The sequence below is a fragment of the Bactrocera tryoni genome, chromosome 4, assembly GCF_016617805.1.
Source record: "Bactrocera tryoni isolate S06 chromosome 4, CSIRO_BtryS06_freeze2, whole genome shotgun sequence".
NCBI lineage: Eukaryota > Metazoa > Arthropoda > Insecta > Diptera > Tephritidae > Bactrocera > Bactrocera tryoni.
Window position 1 is genome coordinate 23773748 of NC_052502.1, and position 25452 is coordinate 23799199.

The following is a 25452-nucleotide window of genomic DNA, read 5'->3' on the forward strand; positions in this document are numbered from 1 at the left end:
TTACACCAATATTATAAAGGCGCTGACCAACCACTTCACCAATTACTTTTGTAAAAGAAATATTGCGAAAAATGCAAATTTAGACAACACCACCCAAACCATTACCACTTCCTGGCTTTTCGACATTTTCCACAAACTTTTTCAATTTCGCGCGCATAAGCCAATTAAAAATAATATATTTGCAACAGTAAGCCGCTTTTCGTGCAATAAAATGCACAGCCAGCAAAAGGCACGAAGGCCAGAAGGCAAGCGCAGGAAAAAAAATGCCAATTCATGGCATGGCGCATTAAAGTATGCAACGCTAAATGGCGCGCTGAGCAATGAACCGCAAAATTATAATGCGCCCTACACACCAACACACACACACCTATATAGATGGTGGTAATTTTTTATATTCAATTAAATGCAAAGTTTTTTACGCTCTTTTGCACTTGCTGCACGCTTGCAAATCACGCTTTAAGCCGCAGATAAGCTGCTAAAAAGCAGCAGCGCACAAAAATTAAGTCTTAATTGAATTTATGAAAATGAAAAATTAGCTGGCTAAGCGCATTAAGACATTTATGCGCGCATAACCACAGCTATACAGTAGAAGAGAAGCAGCATTTCACTTTTGCCGCGAAAATGTGGTCAGCAGGGGAAAAAAGTGAAAATGCGAATATTCTGAAAATGTGCAAGGCATTAAATTTTACACGCTACGCGGTGTTAATGGGGGTCAGTGCTGTGGATTTAAGTGAGTTTTACGTCAAATATTTGAATGCGAGCACTTGCGTGCAATGCTTCCCGAGTTTTGGCACTTAATTTGGACGTCGTAAAATAGCTTTGCGGGCAAAAGCGTGAAAAAAATGGCGAAAGAATTTTCTTCCAACACTTCAACAGTCAGATTGCAGCGGGTTTGATCATTCAACGCTCGCATGCTGAGGAGAATCAGCCCTTCAGCAGCACCGTCAAAGCGCGCCTGGTTCTTATTGATGTGTTACAGAACGCAAATGAACCGCTTACAACCCAACGAATTCCCCCTATATCTCTTTCTCCCTCTCTCTCTCTCTCTCTCTCACTCTGTCTCCATCTCTTCAAAATCTCTACTGTGCAATCCTTTTGTTCGCACTTAACACGCTTATCCACGTATTACGCCACTTGCAGCAGCGATCCACTTGAATTTTGCACAGTTCAACAACCAAGCGGAAGAGAACAACAGCGCTACTTCACAGCTTTCGCTTGGCTTTGCCTCGACTTATCATTTTCAATTGTCGCGCTTCATCGCCGTTTGATATCGATGCGGTCAACTGTTGACCACCAAAATATCGTCTTTGTTCGCGCACTTGTTTTGTTATTGCAATTTGCCACTGACCAAACTGCCAGCCGAACGCACAGCGTAGACTGCGCAGCCTTGAAGCGCTATAAAGCTAATTAGAAATGATTAAATCTCAGAAAAGCAAACAAAAATTGTGCAATATTAAGAAGCCTGCTGTATTAAGCCTCCTTAGCAGCCGCATTTGGTTGCACATTAAGATTGCCGTTATTTTGTGTGAAGCGGCGCATAAATTCAAGCACTAAATGCACTCCATATATACGCCTAATTAAATTTTTACCATCAACTGCTTTGCATTTCATTTCACTAATTCATATTTCTTTCTTTTCTTGCAGCTTGTGAATGCCATCCGATCGGCTCGTCGGGCAAAACTTGCAACAACACCTCTGGCCAATGCCCCTGCAAGGATGGTGTGACCGGTCTCACCTGCAATCGCTGCGCGCGTGGCTATCAGCAGAGCCGTTCACACATTGCGCCATGCATCAGTAAGTTTTTGCTTTCGTTCTTAACTTTTCTTCGCCGTTATTTACAATTATTTACAAATCTCGACACATGCCTTCCTACTAATATCATTTTTTCGTATATCCGTATGTCCCTTCTTCTATAACAGAAATTCCTGCACGCAAAGCGAATATGTTGGACACACAGAACACCGCGCCTGAACCAGATCCACATGATACCAATGCACCTTATCGCACAGAAGGTGGGAGGGGTAAGTAAGTGTTCGCTTTTTATCACTTTTTTGTTGGTGTTGTTTTGGGTTGACTATTGTTTTCCTTTGACGGGTTTGTTTTCATGTTTCTTTGGTTGACCTACAAAAGCCCAAGCCTTATCTAGCCCAAACTATGTTAGTGTTTTACTAAATTTCTTCTTCCGCTACTAATCAATAGACGTAAGGCTTTGATTTATTTTTACAGAAAAAATATCGAAATCCCATAATATCTTTTTTCGATCAGAAACTGTCTAATTCTTCCAATACAAATTCCTCCATATTTCGGTTATAGAGCTTGGACTAACTTCGAATAATGTGCGATTTTTGCAATATTGTGGCTTTAATGGTAAAAAACTTTTATACAAAGTTTTATGAATATTGCTTTGTAGACATTTGAGTAGACCCGATTAATCTGCAAATGATCACTTTCTCGAATGAAAAAGCATTTCTAAAATGTGTATCGAGAGAAAGTTCGTAATCTCTTTAAATTCTTTGAAAAATAAGCAGTTTTAATAAATATTTCAGCAAATCTATTAGATGTCTGACAAAGTGGTCCATACAATATCAATATTTCTCGACCAAAAATATCAAAAATATCGTTCTATATATATTGATAGTGTTTGAGAGAGGGCATAGGTTAAATGGTCGATCCTAATAGGGATCTCACTTGGACAGCCTATAATGCCGGTCCATTGTGGTACCTGGATCTCTTACGCAACTGATACTAACGATCCTCATAAATGCAAAGCGCTTTGAGCTGATCAAAAATTTATTGGGGCGGCTAAAGTCAGTATCGGCTATCCTGGTTCGCCGAAACTGTAACTGCCGAGATGTTTCAACATCAGTCTTGCAAAAGCTGGACAAGGCAGAAGAAAGTGCCGAGATGAATCTACCTCACTTTTTTCCATACGACCTGGGCAATGAGATCCGGCTGCATTTTCAGCCCTACAGCAAGAATGCCTGTTGTACAATGCGCAGAAAGGACGACTACGATTGTAGCAAGGTGAGGGAAAAGTAGTTCAGAATAATTCCTACGTTCTACACTAGGTCAGAAAAATGTCGCAGACGCTCAGAAGCGGATCGTCGACCAACGCCTGTCAAACTCACACGAGATCCATCAGTTCAGAGCTAGAACGCAAGATAACAACGGAGATCCAAATCGTTCCTACTTCGATGCGAGCGGGGAAAGGGTGTTCTCCTCTTGCTAGCTCATCAGCTTTGAAGTTTCCAGCAATTCTGTTATGACCAGATACCCAAACGAATCTGATAATGGAGTAGTTTGATGCTATATCTAATTTGATTAGCCACTCCTTAACTAACTTTGCACAAATTACGAGCTCAAAGGTAGTATTGTCGCTCTGCTGTCGGAGTGAATGATCACCTCGTTGAGAGACTGCTTAGATCACTTTACTCTTAGTGAGGCTAGCATTTCCCTGGCGTTCATGCTGTAAGGTTGGAAATCTTACCAAACGCCATTTGCAGAAGCTGTATGAAAGAATATGAGGTCGCATGTTTGGGTAGTCAAGACTTAAACACTTGGGAGCGGATACCTTCAGACATCTCACTGAACTAGCGGAAGTGGAAATTTATATTGACTACTAAGCGTTTTGCTAACTTATAAGTTCGAACACAGGAATTCTTCTTTTCTATGGCTTCACAAAGGACTACATATGTGCGATCTTCGATCAGTCATCTAACCTAACCTAGGTCAACTGCTACTCTTATAACAGCTTCTTCTACCTGAAACACTACAGTAGTCCGGTAGGCTAAAGCAAAACTTGACGGAGAGCTCCTTTCAGGATACTTTGGCTCCAACATAGTTTCGACTTATCCGTGAAAAAGCTTACTGTACCTCTTCTCCAACGACTTCTACTCGTCCACATTTCCCTTGTCGGTATGTGAGCAAAGAAATAATTCCCAGAGAAACCTCTGCAGCACAGTGATGCAAGTTTTTCGAGAAGTAATTGAAGGAGAGAGCTTCAGCTTCCAGCTTCACTGAGCCTTAGAGCGACCTACATACTTTAGAACAATTCACCTGCCGGCAATTTACACGGGTGCTATGTGTAAAATGACGTTAAGTGCTATTGTTGGTATAGTCCGCAATACTCCGCAGATGCCCATGAGTCTCTTTAGACATGTTCAAGGTTCTTAGCAAGAAAACAAAATTAAATCCAACTAAAAAGCAATGAAAGTCGAGGCAATAAGGTTTCGGCCTTTTCAGTTAATATAGTAAATCTCGCTCCAGAAGCTTAGGAATAGTTCCAGAAACACTTTCAAAGCAGAATGTACCTGAAAGGAACACACATTATGCATCTGACTTTACAAATTTCCGTTAATTCATTTAAATTTAAATTGCTTCGCTTTGATTTACATATTTTCATACACATATAATCTTTGTCTTGTCTGTCTATATACATATATCTACAATATATATGTGTATACATATCTATAAAATAAAGTAATTAAAGAAATAATATTTATTTATCACATGACGACTATGAAAAACACTCGACACGTGATGCTCGCACTTAAAAAGTTCATTAAACTCCCGGAGAAATAATCTTTGAATAGTAAGAAAAAGAAAACTTGTGAGGGTTCCAAGCATTGGGGTAGATTAGGGAATATACGACTATGCAGACATTATTAACACCTCAACGCGCTCACAAGTGGGTTAGCGACCATATACCCAACTTACTGGCACAACATGTGAGAAGCACTTATAGGACCGCAGCTAAATAGTCACACTGACGTGTCTGGAGAACAAAAACTCATAGAAACCGATGAGCGCCGAAGTGTGAGTGTAATTAAAAAATCTTTAGTAACAAATACGGAGGATGATAAGCGCAAATTAAAGGGCGAGGGAGGGCGTAGCGAAGAGTTGCCACATTTCACGCGGCCTTCAAACAGCAGAAGATGAAACTGCCTGCCAAGCTAAGGAAGTATTGCTGATGCTGTGTGAAGCTATTTAATGCGGCCGCCGTGTAGACGGGAGGGCAGGCAGTGGCTGCTCAAGAAGACGCAATTAATAGCTGCTATAAAATAAAGATTTCCTCATTTCCTGTCGCATCACGTTGTGCAATTTCTGAGCGTCTACAAAACAGTTTTATACCCTGAACGGGATATATTGGGTTTGTCACGAAGTATATAACAGAGAGAAGGAAATGTCGAAGACCATATAAAATATATATTTAAGTGATCAGCGTAACGAGCTGATTTGATTTAGTTATGCCGGTCTGTCTGTCTGTTTAAACACGAACTAGTGCCCCAGTATTAACAGCAACAACAATGTCAATAATAACTATTGCCTACAGGTGCTACTTCGGACTGAGTAGGCGATTGAGAAGTAAAGTCCTCTCTCGAGGAACCAAAATCAAACTCTATAAGTCACTCATTATTCCCGTCCTGCTATATGGTGCAGAGCTATGGACGATGACAACATCTGATGAGTCGACGTTACGAATTTTCGAGAGAAAGGTTCTGCGGAAGATTTATGGTGCTTTGCGCACTGGCCACAACGAATGCCGCATTCGATGGAACGAATAATGAGATCTATGAGATATACGATGACATTGACATAGTTCAGCGAATAAAAGACAGCGTCTATGCTCATGTCGTCCGAATGGACGAAAACAGTCCAGCTCTGAAAGTTTTCGACGCAGTACCTACAGGGGGGAAGCAGAGGAAGAGGAAGATCTCCACTCCGTTCGAAAGTCCAGGCGCAGAAGGACCGGGCTTCGCTTGGCAGCTCTAATTGGCGCCACATAGCAAAAGGGGAAAAAACTGGCTATTGTTAACTCAGCTATAACCGTGTGAGCGGTGTCTACGCCAGTAAAGAAGAAGAAGAGGAACTGGTATTGAAGATTTCGTTCTGAAATTTTGCAAACGTTTTTTCTCCCCAAAAAGGAGCTTACCGCCTATATCGGACCAATATAACATATAGCTGCCATACAAACTGAACGTGTCCCTGTATGGACAACTTCTTCATTCGGCGAGATATTTTCACGAAATTTAGCACAGATTATTGTCCAAGGTAACGCCACAATCTCTAAAAATATAGTTCAGGACGGATCACTATTTAATATAGCTGCCATTCAAAAGGACTAAACAAAAGAAACTTCTTGTAAGGAAACTATTTCATTTGTGAAGGGTATTCTAGCTTCGGTGCAACCGAAGTTAACGTTTTCTTTTTGTATGTTTATGTTTACCTATAGGGTGTATGAGCGCCAGCGTGAAAGAGCGAGCAAGAGAGCGAGTCAGGTGAAAGGAAAGCATATTTGCGGTCGTAAATAATAGAAGAACTCCGCGTCAAAGTGATTTTCCGTAAAACGCCCGCACGGCTCGCTTATAATGTAATAAAAAGAAATACTTAGTTGCTTACATAATTGAATAATTTTATATAGCAACTCCGCAAGATGTAAACAAATTACGTGCAGCAGACACAGACAGCGCGCGGAGAGTCAACAGCATAAGAGCAAGTTGTGTGTTGCACGTGCAACGTGTGCACGAGTGGGGGCGAAAGGGTGCTGAAAATTATTTAAGTAAACAAACTGTGAAGTTTGCTGTTTGCGGCAGTGACTTGCGGCCAGAAGTTTCAGCTGCTGCTGCTGCTGCTGCTTGTTTTTACTGACACTTCTTGAGTAATGCATAGACAAACACATATCTCACGTTGCCACTGTGGCTGCCGCGAAAGCGTTAATGCATAAATATTGATAATAGAGACAACTACAACAACTCCACACCCTCACAAACACACGCTGATATTTTGTTTGGCCTTATAAGGTTTTTCATCCACGGGCCCAGAGGTCGTAAAATATTTGCGCTCCTAATGTTGTTCACTGGCTGCTAGTTATTAAACTTTAAGCTTAGCCAAAACTGTTCTAGCAGACTGTAAGTCGTGGTGAAAATGCTCGCGTAGCTTTAACGCTTGTCCTCCGTGGAGTTCATTCGACATAATTGTTTATGCGTATGTATGTTTGTACGTGAGAGCACTCCTTCACGACAGCCAACCACTGACAACAAACACCGCTACTGCTGGTCCACACTGGTAGTTATAAGCTTGTAAGAAGCTGCTGGCAAGTTTTAGAGTGAACATAGACACATACGAGATAATCACTTGTTAAACGCCACTTTAATGACTGTTTGATAACCGAAATATAACACGTCTTTTGGGAAACACTAAATGGATAGTGATGATATAAAATTACAAGGCGAGATAGTTTAAGATTTTGAGGTTATATTTTTCGGTTGAATTTACTGCTATTTATGATTATAAATTCGTTTATCTTTACATTACTAAATGGTGTTTGAGGGGACTCACAGACCATTTTAGGAACGGATATGTTTGGTTGGTTGAAAAGGGGGATGGAGAAGCGCCCGACCACAAGTTCATTATTTTCTCACGAAACGGATATGATTCCTTTAACAATGACAACATAACTCCATTGTACTAAACAAAGAAAAGATTGAATATGACGATGTATCTGAAGATACAATTGAATACCCGAAAACGATGAAATTAAAATCAATATCCGATTATGAGGAGATTAAGGTAGTAATATTGCTGCCAAGAACTTGTAGAGCCGTATTTAACGATAAAGTATAGGCTCCGTTCCCACGACAGTTGCTCTACGTACCCCATCCGGATTTTTATCCGGCCGAAGACAGTCAACTCGGCAGCATTCTGCCGTTACAACAACGATATGAGGTATAGGCTGAGTTCACCAAGCACGGCATCGAGAAATTTGTAAAGCACAAGCTACAGCTCTTGTTATCATTATGTGATAGTAGTTTAAAAGTTGGAACAAAATCAAAAAAATCTTTCCAATTTTATATGCCAAAAAAAAGATAAGAAAATTGAGATTGAAAGCAACTGTAGAGGAGTTTTTAGAAAAATTGAAACGTCGTTTTACGTCTACTGTCAACAGATTTGTTCTGTAAATAACTGGCAGTGAATTCGACACCTAGACTGAGAGAATTATTCCTATTAGTCGTCGTTCCCGTTTCTACCCAATACCAAAGATTCTTCCTTCCAGAGAAAAGTAGGAAAGGGACGAGATGGGCAAGGACGCTGGAATAAGCGTTTATACGGGTGAGTCCAAACAAGGTAATGGAGTGCTACCTCCCACTTTTCAGCACATTAGATAAAAAAAATCACCATTCGTCTAACAGATCACTGCAGTATCTTTCAAGCCGAGATCACAGCAACTAAAGAAATAGTTTTTGCTCTGACAAAGAGTCTGCTCACGACAAGAAATATATTAAATCACTAAATTTTCTTAGGTTTATTCGAGGATTTCTTGACCATGGCTCGGAAATTTCACAGATAAAACGTTTTATACTGATGAACGTCATTAGAATCATAGGGTGGTTCTGAAAGCATATAATGGAGCGAAGAGATTTTAGTCCTAGGCTAAAGCCTCCGTATGCGGTGTCTACGCCAATAAAAAAAAGAAAAAGAAAAAAGCCTCCAAAAGACCTAATTGCGACGTTAGACATCTGCCCTACTTACCTAACTTCTCTAGACCATCTTGTATGAAAACTATTTCAAACCATTTAGAAAACAATCAACCGAATTAGATTTCTGGACAAGAATAACACATTTTAAAAAGATTTCTTTGGTCATTAGTGGAATCTGGCACTTGCAAACAATACCACCTTATTATCTAATTTTTTAGAAGTTTGGAAAGCTTTTAAGTATGAAATATATTTTTGAAATCGAAAAAAAAAATATTTAGAGTCAGCACCCTTATAAAGTAGTAAGGAGTACGGTGACGATCTGTCATTAAATGATTGTCTAAGTGTTCATAAAAGGTTCCATATAACGTAGAAAGCTATTATTAATTATTACTATCACACTAAATTAAGAGGTTACATGGGTTTCCCAGGGTAAAAAACAGCCTTTTTCAACAACTTTTTCTCATATTAAAGGTGAAATATTTTATTACAATTTTCTATTGTTACAAACATACACTATTAACAAAAAATTCTGAAATTTTTGGAAAAGAATATTTTAAACTCGGCCATTGTGACGCCATTTCCGGTGACCCCTCGGAAAAAAGATGCGCCCGCGTTGGCAGGATAACTCCTTGCAGGATCAGATACAGTGAAAAAATCGTGTTTTAGTTAAAACCTCAACTTAGAACTTGGGCGAAGGAAAAAAACTGAAAATAGGATTTTTGCAGACAATTTTATAAGAAAATGAAGATTTCAGTGAAAATTTCTCGTCATTTTTTTTTCAAATAGTTGTAATCGAAAAAAAATCCTTCGTCCAAGTCTTTAAGAATTGTATATGAAAAACCTGTGTAAAATTTCATGAAGATCCATTGAGTAGCTCTCGAGAAATCTAGACAGGCGACTTCAAAAACACAGCTATATAAGGCTCTAACGTAAATAAGAACTTGATATTTCAAATATTAGTGCTAACGTTAAGAATATTAAATGATTTTTAAAAAAAATTTTAGGTTATGGTAAAGAGGGATATACCTAACAAAGCAAGTGAATTACAATAACAGTTCTTCGAAGAGATTTTGCAATTTTTAGTCTCTGAGCGAAATTTCCTTCTCAACCACTACAATTTCTTGCCCCAGCAGCATTATAAAAAATTAAAACAAAACAAAAACAAATAAATCCTTAAACTTAAAACACTACGTAGAACTTACTTATTCCAATTTACTTACACTTTCAAATGAAATATGCACTTTGTTAACAACAAACACACAAACTAACTCGTCACATGAATAATCTCATTGCTAATGAAAAACAAACTCCATTTGTAATATTTACACGACAAATAAAAACCAACAATAGCAAAAAAACAAAAACACTGTTAGTCAACTTTAAAAGTGAGTGAGTGAAATGAGAGCACGGAACACTAAAAGAGGCAACTTCCTAAATGCAAAACAAACGTCAGGCCACAAGTCAACGGGTAAAGTAGAACAGCAGCAGCGGCACAAAGGACAAGACTAAGGAAAACGCAGGGGAAGGCAAGAATGAAATTTAAAATAAGTTTCAAAATGAAATATTTCTTGTCTGCTGGACATGAAAAGGTCCTACCCGACAAAGTATCCACACAATGCGCGGTCCACAGAGAGCAAAAGACGGAGAGAGTTGGAGAGTGAGGAAAACGAGTTGCATTTTAGCTATGAATTATGCAGTTATGCGGTTAGTTTAGTTGTTCGGGCTGCAAGTGCGACGATTATTTCCAACTTATGCAAAAAGCTACAAAAAGCGCATTTGCAACAAATATTTATTATTATATAAGAAAATTTAGCAAACAAATGTCGGTTGGTAGGAACTTAACGAGTATAACACTTAATAAATTCAGCAAAGCACTTAAGAGGCAGACGCTCGAGAAGTGCGACTTGAATGGAGAGTAAATTATAGTTGGTGAGCACACTTGTGGCATGCCGCCGCAAGGCATAACTTTTCGCCAAAAAGTTTGAAAAATAAACTTGAAAGTGAGACAAATTTGAGAGATTTATAACATTTTTTACCACTTGGTACTTTTACTGCTTGCTCGCCGAATGGAGCCACATAGCTCGCAATGCACTTTAATGCCGTTAATAGGTTTTCGCAAACTGTCGTAATTATCATTTGTCGCTTTCAAACAAACAGTTGGCGGTTTTTGCTGCCTCTGCTTGTTCCGGTCGCGCCCCCTTCTGGCGTATTGTCACAATTAAATGTAATTGAAAAAACCGGCTTTGCTTTGAAAGGAGTCGCAAATGCAAATTGTTAGCTCTAGTTTTGCCCCCTAAACTAGTGCGCCGTTAAAGGCGCTTAAAACAACAACAACAAATAATAAAACTCACATGTAATTCACTTAAACATGTCCCAAGCCGCTCTTGGAGCATTATGGCGTTGCTTTCGCTCCAAATGCCTAGCATTGGTGTCGGCTCTTTGGCAAAAGGGACACAGGGAAACTGCTCTCTTTTGATATTCACTTAACTAGCGGCTTTGAAAGTACAGTGTTTTTTTTTATTTTATTTTCTTTTTTGCATTGCTCCTGGAGTCTTGAGTCTTGGAAGAAGCTCATAATTTCTTAAGCGGAATTTCGAAAACAAATACAAATACAAATATGTTAAATAAGAGAATTTTTAATTATTACATTTAGTTAGACACACCTATTAAATAAAATCGGCTTTGAGCTGCCACAAATTTTGAAAACATCACCCTTTCTTGCTTCTTCTATGCTAGGAGCCTAAAAAACTCTTTACTAAATTCACAGCGACCATGTTCACGAAATCGACGAAGAAGTACAGACTGGTTCTTAATGACACAGTCTATGACAATAAAATTCTGACTATCAACAACTCTAAGATTTTAGGAGTTACACTTGACAACCTGCTCTCCTTCACTCCACAACTTTGGCAAGATTCACTAAAATATAGAGCTACAACAAAATCCTCAACTCAAGCACATGGGAAAAATACAAAGTAACGTTGTTGGCAACACACGAAGCAATTGTTCAGTCCTCAGCTTGAAGCGGAACCGCTTACTATGAGCATCCACAGGTCATTCCTTGATCACGTCGATGACGTTGAATAAAAACCAAACAGACTACGGACGCAAAAAACTTCAGACACGCACTGAAGGTCAATACAAGTACACCCTCAGTGAATAGTGTACTTTGAGTTAAAACACCGCTCATAGCAGTAGAAGAGTTAGAGTTACTCCGAGAGTCTAAAACGACCTTTCCCCAACTTCGTTTTGCTGAATATAGCAGGCTGAACTCCCAACTGACCAGATATTCACCATGCGTTAAATCTTGGAAATGAAAAGAGGATCGACACAAATCACCTCTTCGTCGATTTCAAGGCTTTTTTTGACAGCTGTCTTTATGCCACTATGTCTAAATTTGGTATCACCACAAAACTAATACGGCACTGTAAGCTGACGTTGAGCAATACCAAAATGTCCGTCAGGATCGGGAAAACCCTTTCCGAGCCGTTCGATACCAAACGAGGTTTCAAACAAGGCGACTCTCTTTCGTTTGACTTCTTCAATATAGTAATGGAGAAAATAATTCGAGCTGAAGAACTAAAGAGTGCACAGCTGCTGGCGTACGTAGATGATATTGATATCATTGGCCCTAGCAACCGCGTCGTTATTTTTGCTTTCTCCAGAACGGATAGGGAAGCGAAGCAAATGGGTGGCTGAGGGCAAGACAAAATATCTCCTGTCATCAAACAAACTGTCGTCACACTCGCGACTTGGCTCCCACTTGACTGTTGACAGTCATAACATTGAAGTCGTAGATAATATCGTCTATCTTGGAACCAGCATTAACAACAACGTCAGCCTCGACTGAGTAGGCAATTAAGAAGTCCTCTCCTGACGAACTAAGCCCAAATTCTATAAGTAACAACTCACCATTCCCGTCCTGCAATATGCAATATGGCACGGGCGTTGACAACATCTGATAAGTCGGCGTTAGGAGTTTTCGGGAGAATGGTTCTGCGGAGATTTGTGGTCCTTTGGCCATTGCCAACGGCAAATACTACAGTCGATGGAACGATGAGCTAAACGAGAGTTAAGAGATGGTGGAGACGTTGGCTAGGTCATATCGTTCGAATGGATGAAAACACTCCAGCTCTAAGACCATTCGACGCAGTACACGCCGAGAGTAGCAGAGGAAGATGAAGACCTCTACTCCGTTGGAAAGACCAGGGAGAAGGACCGGGTTACACTTGGAATTTGCAATTGACGCCAAACAGCGAAAAGGAAGAACGACAGGCGCGGTATTGTAAACTCAACTCTAACCGCAGTAAGCGGTGTGTACGCCAATAAGGAAGAAGAAGAAATTATATTTAAAACTACATCGTTGTTTCTTGTTGCAATTACAAATAACAAAAGCAGATCTCAACCACAATTATCACCGGATTAAGCTCCATGCTACTTTCTTTCTTTACCAAAGCTAATTGATTCTAACTTTTTTAGTTCCCCACCAAGATTGTTTTTGTTTTCATGCTTTTTAAATGAGTCACTCGCATAGCAAGCCAAGACATGTGCAAATGTATGTATTTAGTTGCCGTGGCATTTTCCAAAGTTGAATTGGCTCCGATTCAAGCGAGCAAATTGAATTGTAAGCATTGATAGGCCGCTAATTCTAAAAAATGCCGTTGCAATTACATAGAAATGTGCTCACACACATACATACAAACATCCAAACATGATGCTGTGCATTCCGGGGCGGACAGTTTGTCAACTTGACTGCAAGCAGCGACACTTCGTATGCGCGTGGAAATTGTGCAACGCCCCCTGAACTTTAAAAACCAAGGCACATACATACATACATATGTATAGTATATACCTCGTATATTGTACATATGTACAATTTTTTTGTTCAAATGGCAGGCGTGAAAATTTTCTGAAGCGCCGCAGCCGTCGTAGTCTAGGAAAGTGATGCCAATTTAGGTGATGCTTAAGTGAATACAGGGCACACACACCAACATAGAGGCACACTGGCACAACAACAACAATAAGCCGCAACACTTGATTGTTGTTCTAATTTAGTTGCTGCTATTTTGATTGTTGTTGTTTGTGTTGCCTTAGCACTATTGCTCCAATTCTGTAATTTTGTGGGATTTTAATACACACACACATATGTAAACATACAGACATACATATACATATGTATAAGTTTAGGCATATATTTTGATGGTGAGTCAATAAATAGCGCAATTTATTGATCCAATCAGCGTGCATCTAATTGAGAGGAAAGATAAAAATCAACAGCAGTTAACAGTTCGGCAGATAATTGGCCTTTTACGCATTGGCATTGTGGGAGGGAAGATAGGCATGATGTACCAACAACAATAAACAAATATTTACTGCAAGCAAATCTATAAATTTTCTAGTCTTTTCGTTTAACATGTAAAAGCTTGTTGTAATCGTGTATTTTAAACACTTCAACTTGTTGTTGTTGGTGTTTCTGCTGCTATTGTGGTTTTTAGGTGCGTTGCATTAGTTAACTTCTGTAATAAAATCGCATTTTAAGTGCCAGAAGCTCTTAACTTTTGCAGTTAAATAAATATTTGGTGAATTTTTTTCTTCTTGCCACGCTTTGAGCGTTTTGCGGCATAATGGAAAGTGTTTGCTAAGCAATTTATTAGCATTACAGCGGTGTATTAAAAAGCAAGAACTATTTTGTTTTCCTGCTTTTAAAAGGAATTTGTGTAGATAATTTACATTTAAGGTATATAAAATATTTGTTTTTATTGCTCAGCCAAAATTTCACTCAATTTGAGTGATTTGTTTTTGGCGCTCTTACGCAAGAAAATTGAACTAATCCATCAAATGTTGGGAAAACATAAAATTATTTGAAAAATTCCATGTGGCAAATGAGGGAAACTTTTTTGTTAGATTTAATTATTTAACTTTTTAATTACGAAATTGTGATTGAAGTATTTTTCCTTGCCGCAATCGAAGAATAATTCAATATTATCTATTTCCAATGTGTAAAAATATAAAAATAGGAAAAAGCGGTAGCTGCCGCTGGAAGGAAGCTTTCATAGCCCACACACACAGGTGCTTTTCTTATAGCATAGAAGAATATAAGAAATGTATATCTTAGTTTTTATCGGTCAGTTTGTATGGTAGGTATATGCTATAGTGATCCCATCTGAATAATTTGTTCGAAAATGGTAGCGTTGTCTTGGAGTATAATCCGTGCCAAATTGCGTGAAGATAGCTCGACAAATAAAAACGTTTTCTATACAAAGACATGATTTTGATGGTTCAGTTTGGCAGCTATATGTCATAGTGATCCGATATCAGCGGTTCCGACAAATGATCAGCTTCTTCAAGAGAAAACGCTGTGTGCAAAATTTCAGATCGATATCTTAAACACTAAGGCACTAGTTCGCGTATATACAGGAGACTGACAAATGTTTATGGCTAAATGCACTCATTTGGTCGCGCGGATCATATATAAATATACTTGTATACTTCTGTATATACATATATGTATGTATGTATATTAGAGTGATTCAAAAAAAAAATTTTTTTTTCGTTTTGTACTCGGAAAAATAGATTCCTAGAGACCTCTAAGAAAGCCTCTCCAAACATGAGTTTTTAATTGTAACGGGAAGGTCCTCCTACATACAGTTTTCTATTTTTTCTTATTATCAGATAGAAAAATTTATATCTCGCTTCCAACTACTTGAAAAAATATCTTGTTTCTTAGATTTTGTAGGAAATTGAATGCTCTACAAAAAAGGTCTATTATGATTTTTTCGTAAACCCAAACGTTTAAAACGATATTTTGAATCACTCCAATGTATATGGTACTTTATAAGGTACCGACGTCTCGTTCTAGGTGCTGCAAACTACGTAGCAAAATTAATATACCCTGTTCAGGATACACAAATTAAGTATATTGAAAAAATCTAAGAAAATAATGTAAACCAAGTTACTATAAAATATGAAAGCTCTTTAGATTTATTAGCTTACTAAGTGAGCGAGTTGTTCAGTTGAAAGTTTTAGCTAAGTGGTGAGATGTTTTAATACTATATTGGTATACTATATATGTAATATCTATATGTGAGTTCCAAAGTAAACAGGACTTTTTGAATCTAACGCCCCCTGGTGGCGCCATCTATATGTCTACTGATGCGTTAGAATCTGCTATCTTTATCGATTGTCCAGTTTCATGACATTTCATAGATTGGAAATGAAGTTATTGCGTTTTAAGTGTCAGTATGTTTGTGTTATCTGTGCGAAAATGAGCTCCAAACAACGAGCCAACATTAAATATTGTTTTAAAATTGGTAAAACTTTCACCGAAACGTTTCAATTGATGAAACAAGTTTATAGCGCTGATTGCCTATCCCGTAGCGGAGTGCACGAGTGGTTTCAACGTTTTCAAAATGGACGTGAGGACATAACTGACGATCAACATGTGGACCAATCAAAATCCGTGATCAACGGAAATTCCATCGAAACTGTGCGTGAATTCATCAAAAATCAGCCGAAATCATCATAGAAATTCATTGAAATGGAAGTGAACATCTCCAAAACATCGATATATCACATTTTCACCGAACATTTGGGCTTACGAAAGGCGTGTGCACGGTTTGTTCCAATGGACTGACGACCAAAAATTGCTCAGAATCCAACATTCGAAGGACGATTATTTGACCAAAAATCACATTTCAACCATTAACCACACCCGTATTCACCTGAATAAGCACCCTGCGACTTCTTCCTTTTCGGAAAAATGCATTTGCCCATGAAAGGAAAGCATTATGCGGACGTAGAGGCCATTCAAAAGGCTTGCACTGGCATACTGGCAGCCATACCGGCCAACGAGCTAAAACACTCGTGGTTTCAACGCTTTTGGACCGTGCAAAAAGCTGTATTGAAGCAGAAGGAGACTATTTTGAATAAAATTAATTGATTTTGCCGAAAAAACCATTTGTTCTTTTTTTTAAGTACCGTTTACTATGTAACGCACCTTGTATAGTATATAAACAGTTTCACTAGCTTAGTGAAGACATCTTGATGAAACATATCAATTAGAATTTAGCTTTCGAGTAATTAAAAGATTTCGGAAAATTAAGCTGATTGATTTGTGGTTAATTCTACAAATTAGTTCGATTATAGACTGGTTTATTGTTTGAAGATTTTTTAGTACACATATTAAGAATGTTCTCACTTCTATTCCAACAATCAAGTTCAGGTCTATGTTTCAGTGAAATTGACTAGGCGTTTGTTGAAATAATGGGGCAATCTTGTTTTTTCGCACTTGCCTGTAAAGCACCACATAATAAATTTAAAGGCCATTACAAAAGCTCTTTGCTTCACTTCATTGAATCGAAGATGAAAAGGGCTGCTCGTATTACCAATTTCTTCTAGCATTCAAAGCCTATGTTCACGCATAATGAAGGTACTCTTGAATAGATCTATCGCCATTTTTAATATGAATTTTGAACGTAATTACAATACAGCTCCGACCAAACTTAAGAAATCTTAGTTTCGCTGGTGTGCTCACTTCTTCATAAGGCGTCTGCTTGTAATATAATTTCTGCATATGAATTCTACACAAGAAGTATGTGGGTGCCCTATTATGGTGCTATAACTGCGCTCTAAATATGTCACTCTATTTGATTATACTTGTTGTTTTTTCGATTCGCCACCCTCCAAAGTTTAACGAAAGGAGAAGAGATATAATTGGACATATTCTACAGAATTTACTAAAGAGAAAAATATTCGCATAAAAATTACGTTCCTCAGCACTCCACATACATACTTATATAACAGACCTTTTGATTTCTCTCCGTGAAAAAATATTCAAAACAAGGAAAAACATTTTTGCGAACTTTGTTGTATTTTTTTTACAATATTTTAAATGAGTCGCTTTTGCACAAAAAAAGCAAACCAAAAAAAGTGCAGCAAAAAGCAGAAAATAGCATGCCACAGCCACATTACCGCTGCTCTGGCCCCGAGCTAATTGGCATTGGTAATTGAATTGTATTTAAATTTAAAATGTAATTTGTTTTGGTTTTTTCCTCTCAGTATACAAAGCATATGTATATGTGTCGGCATTTGTTACTTTTACTTTTATTTCTTGAATGAATTTGGCTGCGCTGCTGCCTATTCTGCAGAAATAGGTATACATACATATACCATACTAAATGTAGGTAGATACATATGGATGTCTATATTTGTTGCATTTTGTGTTTCGGCATTGTTGCAATTAGTACTCAACATTTCCACATGTCTCAATTGGCTACTGATTGACGTCTTTTATTGGCCATTGAGGCGAAATTGAAATATTTCAGAAATTTTTGGTTGGAAGAAAAGTTACGGGATTTCTGTACATAGTTTGTTGTTATAGTAGAGGATTGTAGAGGGATAGGGATGGGTTTTTTGCGAAAGAAAGTTTAAAAGCAATCTTTGAAAGATATTGTATTATAATTTTTGTTGCATTTGACTTCCAAAGAATAGTTCAAGGTCAGGTTGTTGTTTAATTGACTTAAAGGCATATAATAAAGAGTTCCCAGACCAATATTGATAGCATAAAACAAACTTTATTTAATGGTAATTTTTTAACTAAAGACAAGACGAAGTTATGGATTTTTATTTATTTATGCTTTTTTTTAATATTTAAGCACTTTTGTAATTTTTGTTTTTGCAAATAACCTTTAAAAAAATAAAAAATAGAAATTTTTTTACTAACAAATACTACCAACATCTATAACGGTACTTATAATTTGTATACGACTTTTACTTTCAGAATGCGAAAGATGCAAAATAAGCACAAAAAGGTTAAACCTCAACAAATTCTGCAAAAGAGACTACGGTGAGTATTTATGAGAAATGAAAGCTCCAAGAAAGCTTTCACTTAAAACATACGACTTAATAAAAAATACAATTAAGTTATGCTATAATTACAGTAAGCTTTTGAGAAAATCTAAAAAGCGCTTCAAATGGCCATTAGTGTATTAATTAGGATATATAATTTCACCTAAAGATTTATAATATCATCTGAAAGAGTTCTAATTTCCTTCATTATTTTCTTACCACCAGCAATAATGGCGAAAGTGATTGGCCGCGAATCGAGTACCGAAGTAACGAGCAGCAGCGAACAATACACCAAAGAAAATCAACAAATGGATCGCGACGACGAAACGGAGGCCATGGAGGACAACGCACCCGAAACGGTCAAATACGACATACAAATACAGGCGATCTTCAAGCGTACCCCGCTCGAGTACGCAACAACGAATACAATCCTAAAACGGGGTCCTTTGACCTGGATCATACCAATTAAGAATCTAGAATGTCGTTGTCCCAGAATCAAAATGAATCGGTAAGCAAATAAATTGAAGAATAAGAGGAAAAAACGAAAGAAATGATCAAAATTTACCCGTAATAACAAACACTCTACATTTCCTTGTAAATTTGTTTTAGTGATCAGTTTATATGTACCTATCCGGTTCAAATTTGATCAGCTGTTATAAAATATAGAATAAATTATGACTTTATTGCTTTTTTCTCTGCATTCACAGCTCCTATCTGATACTGGGCAGAGATTCGGAATCGCCACCGGGCTATCTTGGCATCGGTCCGCGTTCCATTGTGATCGAGTGGAAGGATGAATGGTATAGACGTATGAAACGCTTCCAGCGGCGTGCGCGAACGTGTCAGTAAAGTGAATTGAGAAAAAGCACAACAATTTTAAAATTGGAAAACACACACACTTCCACACAAACAAACATACGTACATACATGCGCATATTTTAAATGTATTTGTATTTATAAAAAAATAATGATAATTTCAAATAGTTTTAAGGCAAACTACTTAAATGCATTCAAAGTCGAGTAAGCCGAATAACACACACACACATACATGCATACAATTATAATGTATTTGTATATATGTACGTACATATGTATGTGCAAAAAATACATACGTAATCGTATGCATCTGAATGAAATCGTTAATTTTTCGCTGTGTAAAAACAAAAATATTTTATTGTACCTAAATTAATCGAAGAAAGCACAAAAAGTTGCAATAATTTAACTATTTCTTTATTTTATTATTTTTTAATTAATAACTCTCATAATTATTTATTTATAGTATTTTTTATAATTTTACTTCATCTCGCACTAACACCGATTTAGTTTTAGAATGAAAAAAAATAATAATTTAAGAATAAAACTTTTTGAAAAATATGAACTTTTTTTCAAACTTTTGTAAAATATTGATAAAATCATTTAAACATTTACATAATATAAAGCAAAAATCATACGCTGAAATATAATGAAAGCATTTTTTATTTACCAAAGTATTCGCGAAAATAATAATTTTTATATGAGAAAAAGTTAGAGCTTTTCTAGGCCAAACGAAAAAGCAATAACAATGGCAAAAGCTTTGTTGAAATACTTAAAAAATAATTGGAAAATATATATCATACTAAAGGCCATTACGAAGCCTTCTACAACACTACTGCTTAGCTAAGCTTTTGAGAGATTTTGTACTGCTTAAAAAAATAGCAACACTTTTCATAAGAGAGCTTTTAAAAGCACTATTACATAGCTGCTTTATTAAGATGTTGAAAGCTCTTCTACTATTTAAAAGCAGTCAAAAAAACATTTCAAAAGAGAGCTTTTTAAAGCTCTGTAAGGAGTGCTTATGGATTCTTCAGAGGTGTATAATATTTTAACCCATTGCCAATTAATAAGCAAACTAACTAAAACAATAAACACATTCTATGTCCGTTAAAGCTTTGTATGCTGCTTAGTACCTTTCGGTACTATTTCCAGTCGAAGTCCAAGTGAAAATGCATCACTAAAACAGGCGCAATAAGCTGAAAAACCTAAAAAAATGTTAGCTACCATCTGAAAGCTTTTCTCTCAAAACGCTTAGAGCGCTTCCGCACAATCCTTAACGTTTCCAAAAGTTAATGAAACTTAAAGCAAATAATTCCCGAATTTTAGAGATATCAAAACACTAATGTATGGGGGTCAAAAGCTCATGAAAGCTAGGGAAACAACTTAGAACTTTTGATAAACAATGCTACAAAATTATTTTCACTAATTTGTCAAATAGAAATTGCTGCATTAAAAGCAATACAGAGCTGTCATGTAATATTTTTAACTTTTCGAAAGTTATACATAGTTTTCACGAAATTTTTTACGCATTTATGAAATCTTTGAAAACTAATAGAACTTTTAGATAATACTTGCCCAGTTAAAAGTTGTCAAACCCATACGAAGATCAAAGATTCATTAAAGCTCGAGAAAGAACGAAGTACTTCCAATAGACAATGCTACAAAATTATTTTTTCGAATATGTAAATCAGCAAACAGTTGTTACTGCATTAAAAGCTTTGCAGAGCTTTCAAGAAATCTCTTTATCTTTTCTAAAAGCTTTTGAAAGTTAATGGAACTTTTACAGAGCTTTCAAATAGTTTCTAAATTTTCTAAAAGCTTGTGAAAGCTAAAGGAGCTTTCCCGAAAGTTTTAAGGCCTCTATAAAACTTTTGCAAACAAATGGGACTTTTGGAAAATATCTGCACAGAATATTCAAAATTCCTACGGAGATTAAAAGTTCATGAAGGCGCCGTAAACAACTAACAACATAAGTCATAGGAAAAATAATGCCATGAATTTATTTTGACTTAGTATATTCCAAAAAGCAATTGCTGCTTTAATAACTTTGCAGAGCTTTCATGTTAGTTTTTTAAGATTTTGAAAGCTTATAGAACTTTTAAAGAACTTTCAGCATATTTTGTGTGGCTTTATAAAACTATTTATCAGAGTAATCAAAATTCAGTTGGAGATCAAAAACTCAATAAAGCTTAGTAAAGAACTAATAACATATGATATATGAAAGGTAACATTATTTTTTATAGTCCAAATATTAATTTATGTATTACTTATTCGCGTCAGGGTCAGTTTTTTCAAACAACAACAAAATTATCGCTTTGAAATGCTTTTTTTTTATCAATTTCTAAGGAGAAATGGAGTTTTTGCCTATCATTTAGCAATTAAATTTCATGCCATACATTTTGCCATAACTATTTACTCAAACTCTACTGTATTTTAGTCCAATCACACACACACAGATCCTATATAGCAAACATAGTGAACCATAAACGTAGTATTAAATACATACTTATGTGAAGTAAATAGAACTGGAACAATAAATAATGCGCCAATAAATTACCTAAAGTAAATAAAAAAGCAAATGAATTAAAAATTGATATATACACAAACACAACTAAATATTTACAATACTTGCATACACAAAGGAAAAAATAATAATAATTAAATGGCAACTAAAATCAAATGTATGAAAAAGCAATAATGATTAACACACCGCACAATAAAAGTATTAAATATTGAAATTAACATTAATATAATGTACTTACATAGTAGTAACACAAGCTTAAGTTACAAAAAAAAACATAAAAAACTTAAAAAAAAATTATATCATTAATTAAAAATATGTTTAGCAAATAGTTTTATTATTATGAATATATATAAATGTGCATTTAAAATTACAAAACAAAAAAAAACAAAAACAAGCAATAATAAACACTTAAAAATGGCACAATTATTGGCAATGAATGCTAAATGCTAAATACCAATACTAAAAAGCTAATTCTTTTTATAAATGTTAACAAATAATTATTTATTTAACCGTGTAAGCGACTTAAAGCTAATAAAACTCATTAAAAATTAAAAAAAAGTTAATGTTTTTCATTTTTTTTCATACAAAAATTATTTATTTAACCTAATATGATGATATTGATTACCAGAAGAACCAACTAATATTTTTCATATTATTTTTAAATATAATATTTACTAAAATATTTGAATAATGGACGAGTTGCGCAAATTCACAAATGTTGATAAATAAAAATGTTAATGGAAAATGCTGCAACTGTTGAACTCGCTTCGAATTTTGGCCACTCTACTTAACCATTTGCACAAAAAATATTATACAAGTATATACGAGAATAAGTCAGCAAATGGATGCATTAACTTCGAAACTGAATGTGTAATGTTTTAATGTCCACAGCAAATAAATAAAACGAATAAATATTAAAGATGTACAGTTGAAACTGAAAGGTGTGTCTTGTTTTTTCTTTCTTAAACGAAGTTGAGGTTAAAATAATAAGTAATTTTCAAGTGGGCCCTCTAACCGTCCTTTGATCGATAAATAGATGATAAATCTAAATCTCAAAAGCCAGGCGTATAAGGCACAAGCTAGTCAAGAAGTGTCTGTCCTCACTAGAAATAGCATCAAGCTACTATGTATATCATCAGACTCGTTTGACTGCCTGCTTACAGCGGAATCGCTGGCAACAGCAAAACAGATGGGCTAGCTAGAGAACTCACATTGCAATGAGACCGAGTTGGATAACTATTTATTAGCGTCTTTCGTTCTAGCACTGGACCAATGGTACTCGCAGGCGTTAGTCAACGACCAATTTCTGTGCGACTGTGAGGTCTTTCTGACCTAGAGTAAAACGCAAGAAACTTGCCTTAAGCAAAGTTCTTCTTGCCGCAATTGTAGGAGTTCATACTGGACATTGTCCAATGGGTATAAGGCTAAAAAACTCGTCGAACACTAGTTGCAAAATTGTATGGAGGAGGTTGCGGTGAAAACATCCAAGCACTTTCTGCTCCATTGTCCAGCCCAAGACTGAGGACGCAATATCTCGGTAATCTGCCGAGCCAGAAGACATAGCCGAAACTGATATTAGCCGCCTGAACAAATATGTAAGAACCTCAAGAGCACTTTGTCGATCTTTAAAGATCTTATTATCTAGGAGTTCTTAGCTACCACAAAGGACCGGCGTTCTAAGTTGTACAAGTGGGATTCCTTTTAGGATCGACCTCTTAACTTTACCTAACCTATGGCTCCCCGATTTAGGACAATTCATTCAAGAATTATGCCACTTTTGCATAATTCTTTTATGGATACCATTGAAAACGTTGTCCAATAGGTCGTTCGAAAAAGATTTTTAAGGAATAAAACATAAAAAAATTAAGAAAATGATTTTGATCATCGTGATCGCCTTAGAACTCCTGGATTCTGTATCTGGCCATCAAAAACTTTTGCTGTACTCCGAATGCAAGGAGTTGCTGTTCGGAAAGAAATGTATTATTTTTTATTCGAAGAGGCTGAGGCATACGAAATTGTATGAAAAAATGGAAGATTAAATTCGACCAGATATTCATATTCGTTTCACTATATAACGCCAATCTTCTATAAGAGCGTACTGCTGCTGACGTACACCGATGATATTGATATCATTGGCCTCAACACCCGCGCCGCGTTCCGATTTCTCCAGACTGGATAATGAAGCGAAGTAAATGGGTCTGATAGTGAACGAGGGAAAGACGAAATATCTCTTGTTAGCAAACAAACAGCCGTCGCACTTGGCTACAACGTCACTGTTGATAGTCAAAACTTCGAAGTCGTAACAAAAACAACATCAGCATCAAAATCCAACGCGGAATAACTCTTGTCAGTTCCTACTGCGGACTGAGTAGGCAATTGAGAAGTAAAATCTTCTATCTACTACCAAAGACCAAACTCTATAAGTCAATCATTATTCCCGTCCTGCTATATGGTGCAGGCGTTACGAGTTTTCGAGAGAAATGTTCTGCGGAAGATTTATGGTCCTTTGCGCATTGGTAACCGCGAATATCACATGAGTTGAGTTCAGCGAATTAAGAGACAACAGCTGGCTAGGTCAAGTCGATCGAATGGATGAAAACACTCCAGCTCTGGAAGTATTCGACGCAATACCCGCCAGGGGAAGCAGAGGAAGAGGAAGATCTCCACTACGTTGGAAAGACCCGGTGGAGAATCCAATTGGCGCCCTGACGCGCTGTTGTAAACCCGGCTATAACCGAGTCAGCGGTGTCAACGCCAATAGAGAAGAAAAAAAAGGAATCTCGAAAGAAATTGTTCAGATCGATTCCCTCTACAACGATTCTACAAACTGACCGATCTAAATCAAGTATTTGTAAGGAATCTTTTGTGTTTGTGAAGGGTATTCAGTGCTATCAAAGTTAACGTTCTTCTTGTTTTTATTTGCTATTAAATTATATGTATATATTAAAATGTAATTTACGTTATGTACATATGTACATAAAATAGTAATTTATATTACTTTATTGGTTTTAATTGAATTTTAAATGCGTTTTCAAGTACAGACTTTAAACGCCACACAGACTAATTGGTGTATTTTAAGTATTGTATTATATTTACGCGTACATACATACATACATAAAAATGCAATCACTCAACCCAAATACACAAAGTACATACACATACATATAACATTATGCATGCCATTAAATCAAGGATATTCTCTAGAGACAGAGAAAATAATGAAAAGCATTTTTGTATGTGTATGCATATGTATGAGTAGAGCGAAAAAATACCGTGCCACAATGAACCGCAATTTAATCATAAAATGGTCAACACCTGCAAAATATTTATGAGCGAAACCTTGTGCTTGTGGAAAGTACGCCATTTTATGCTTTAAAATAGAAGGAGATAATTATGAATACTTTTATATATGTAGGTAAATAATTATAGTATATACATAAATATTATGTATAGATATGTTTAAAAGTATTGCACAGAGTAGTTTTTTTCCGTTTGCGGAACACTTTTTAATCGCAGCAGAGTCTGCAGGAATACCTGTGCATTAGCTAGTTGAAGTTATTATAATTAGAAACTGCTTAAAAAAGTGTAATATATAAATAGCTGATCAAAATTGACCCGGACGAACAAAAAAGCTACATTTTCCCGTAGTTTAATATAAATGTTTTCAAAATAGGTTTTGCACTAATGCAAGCTTCTCAACACTTAATCCAATTTTTCATATACTTACTTTTGTTAAAAGCCCTGGCAAGGACGGATCAGCGAATTTTGTTTTTTCCGTTAATTTTTAGAGCA

The 25452-nt window shown here is 36.4% G+C and overlaps 1 protein-coding gene across 1 annotated transcript in view; it reads left to right on the plus strand.

Annotated features, from left to right (window-relative positions):
- LOC120773727 (netrin-A-like) overlaps positions 1 to 19577 on the plus strand; it is a 610257-nt gene extending 590680 nt beyond the window's left edge. Inside the window, exons 4-8 of the mRNA XM_040102783.1 lie at positions 1645 to 1794; positions 1920 to 2021; positions 18256 to 18321; positions 18549 to 18831; positions 19031 to 19577. Coding sequence (XP_039958717.1) covers positions 1645 to 1794; positions 1920 to 2021; positions 18256 to 18321; positions 18549 to 18831; positions 19031 to 19172 — 743 coding nt within the window. The 3' untranslated portion in view covers positions 19173 to 19577. The remainder of the gene's footprint in view (positions 1 to 1644; positions 1795 to 1919; positions 2022 to 18255; positions 18322 to 18548; positions 18832 to 19030) is intronic.
- The last annotated feature ends 5875 nt before the right edge of the window (positions 19578 to 25452 follow it).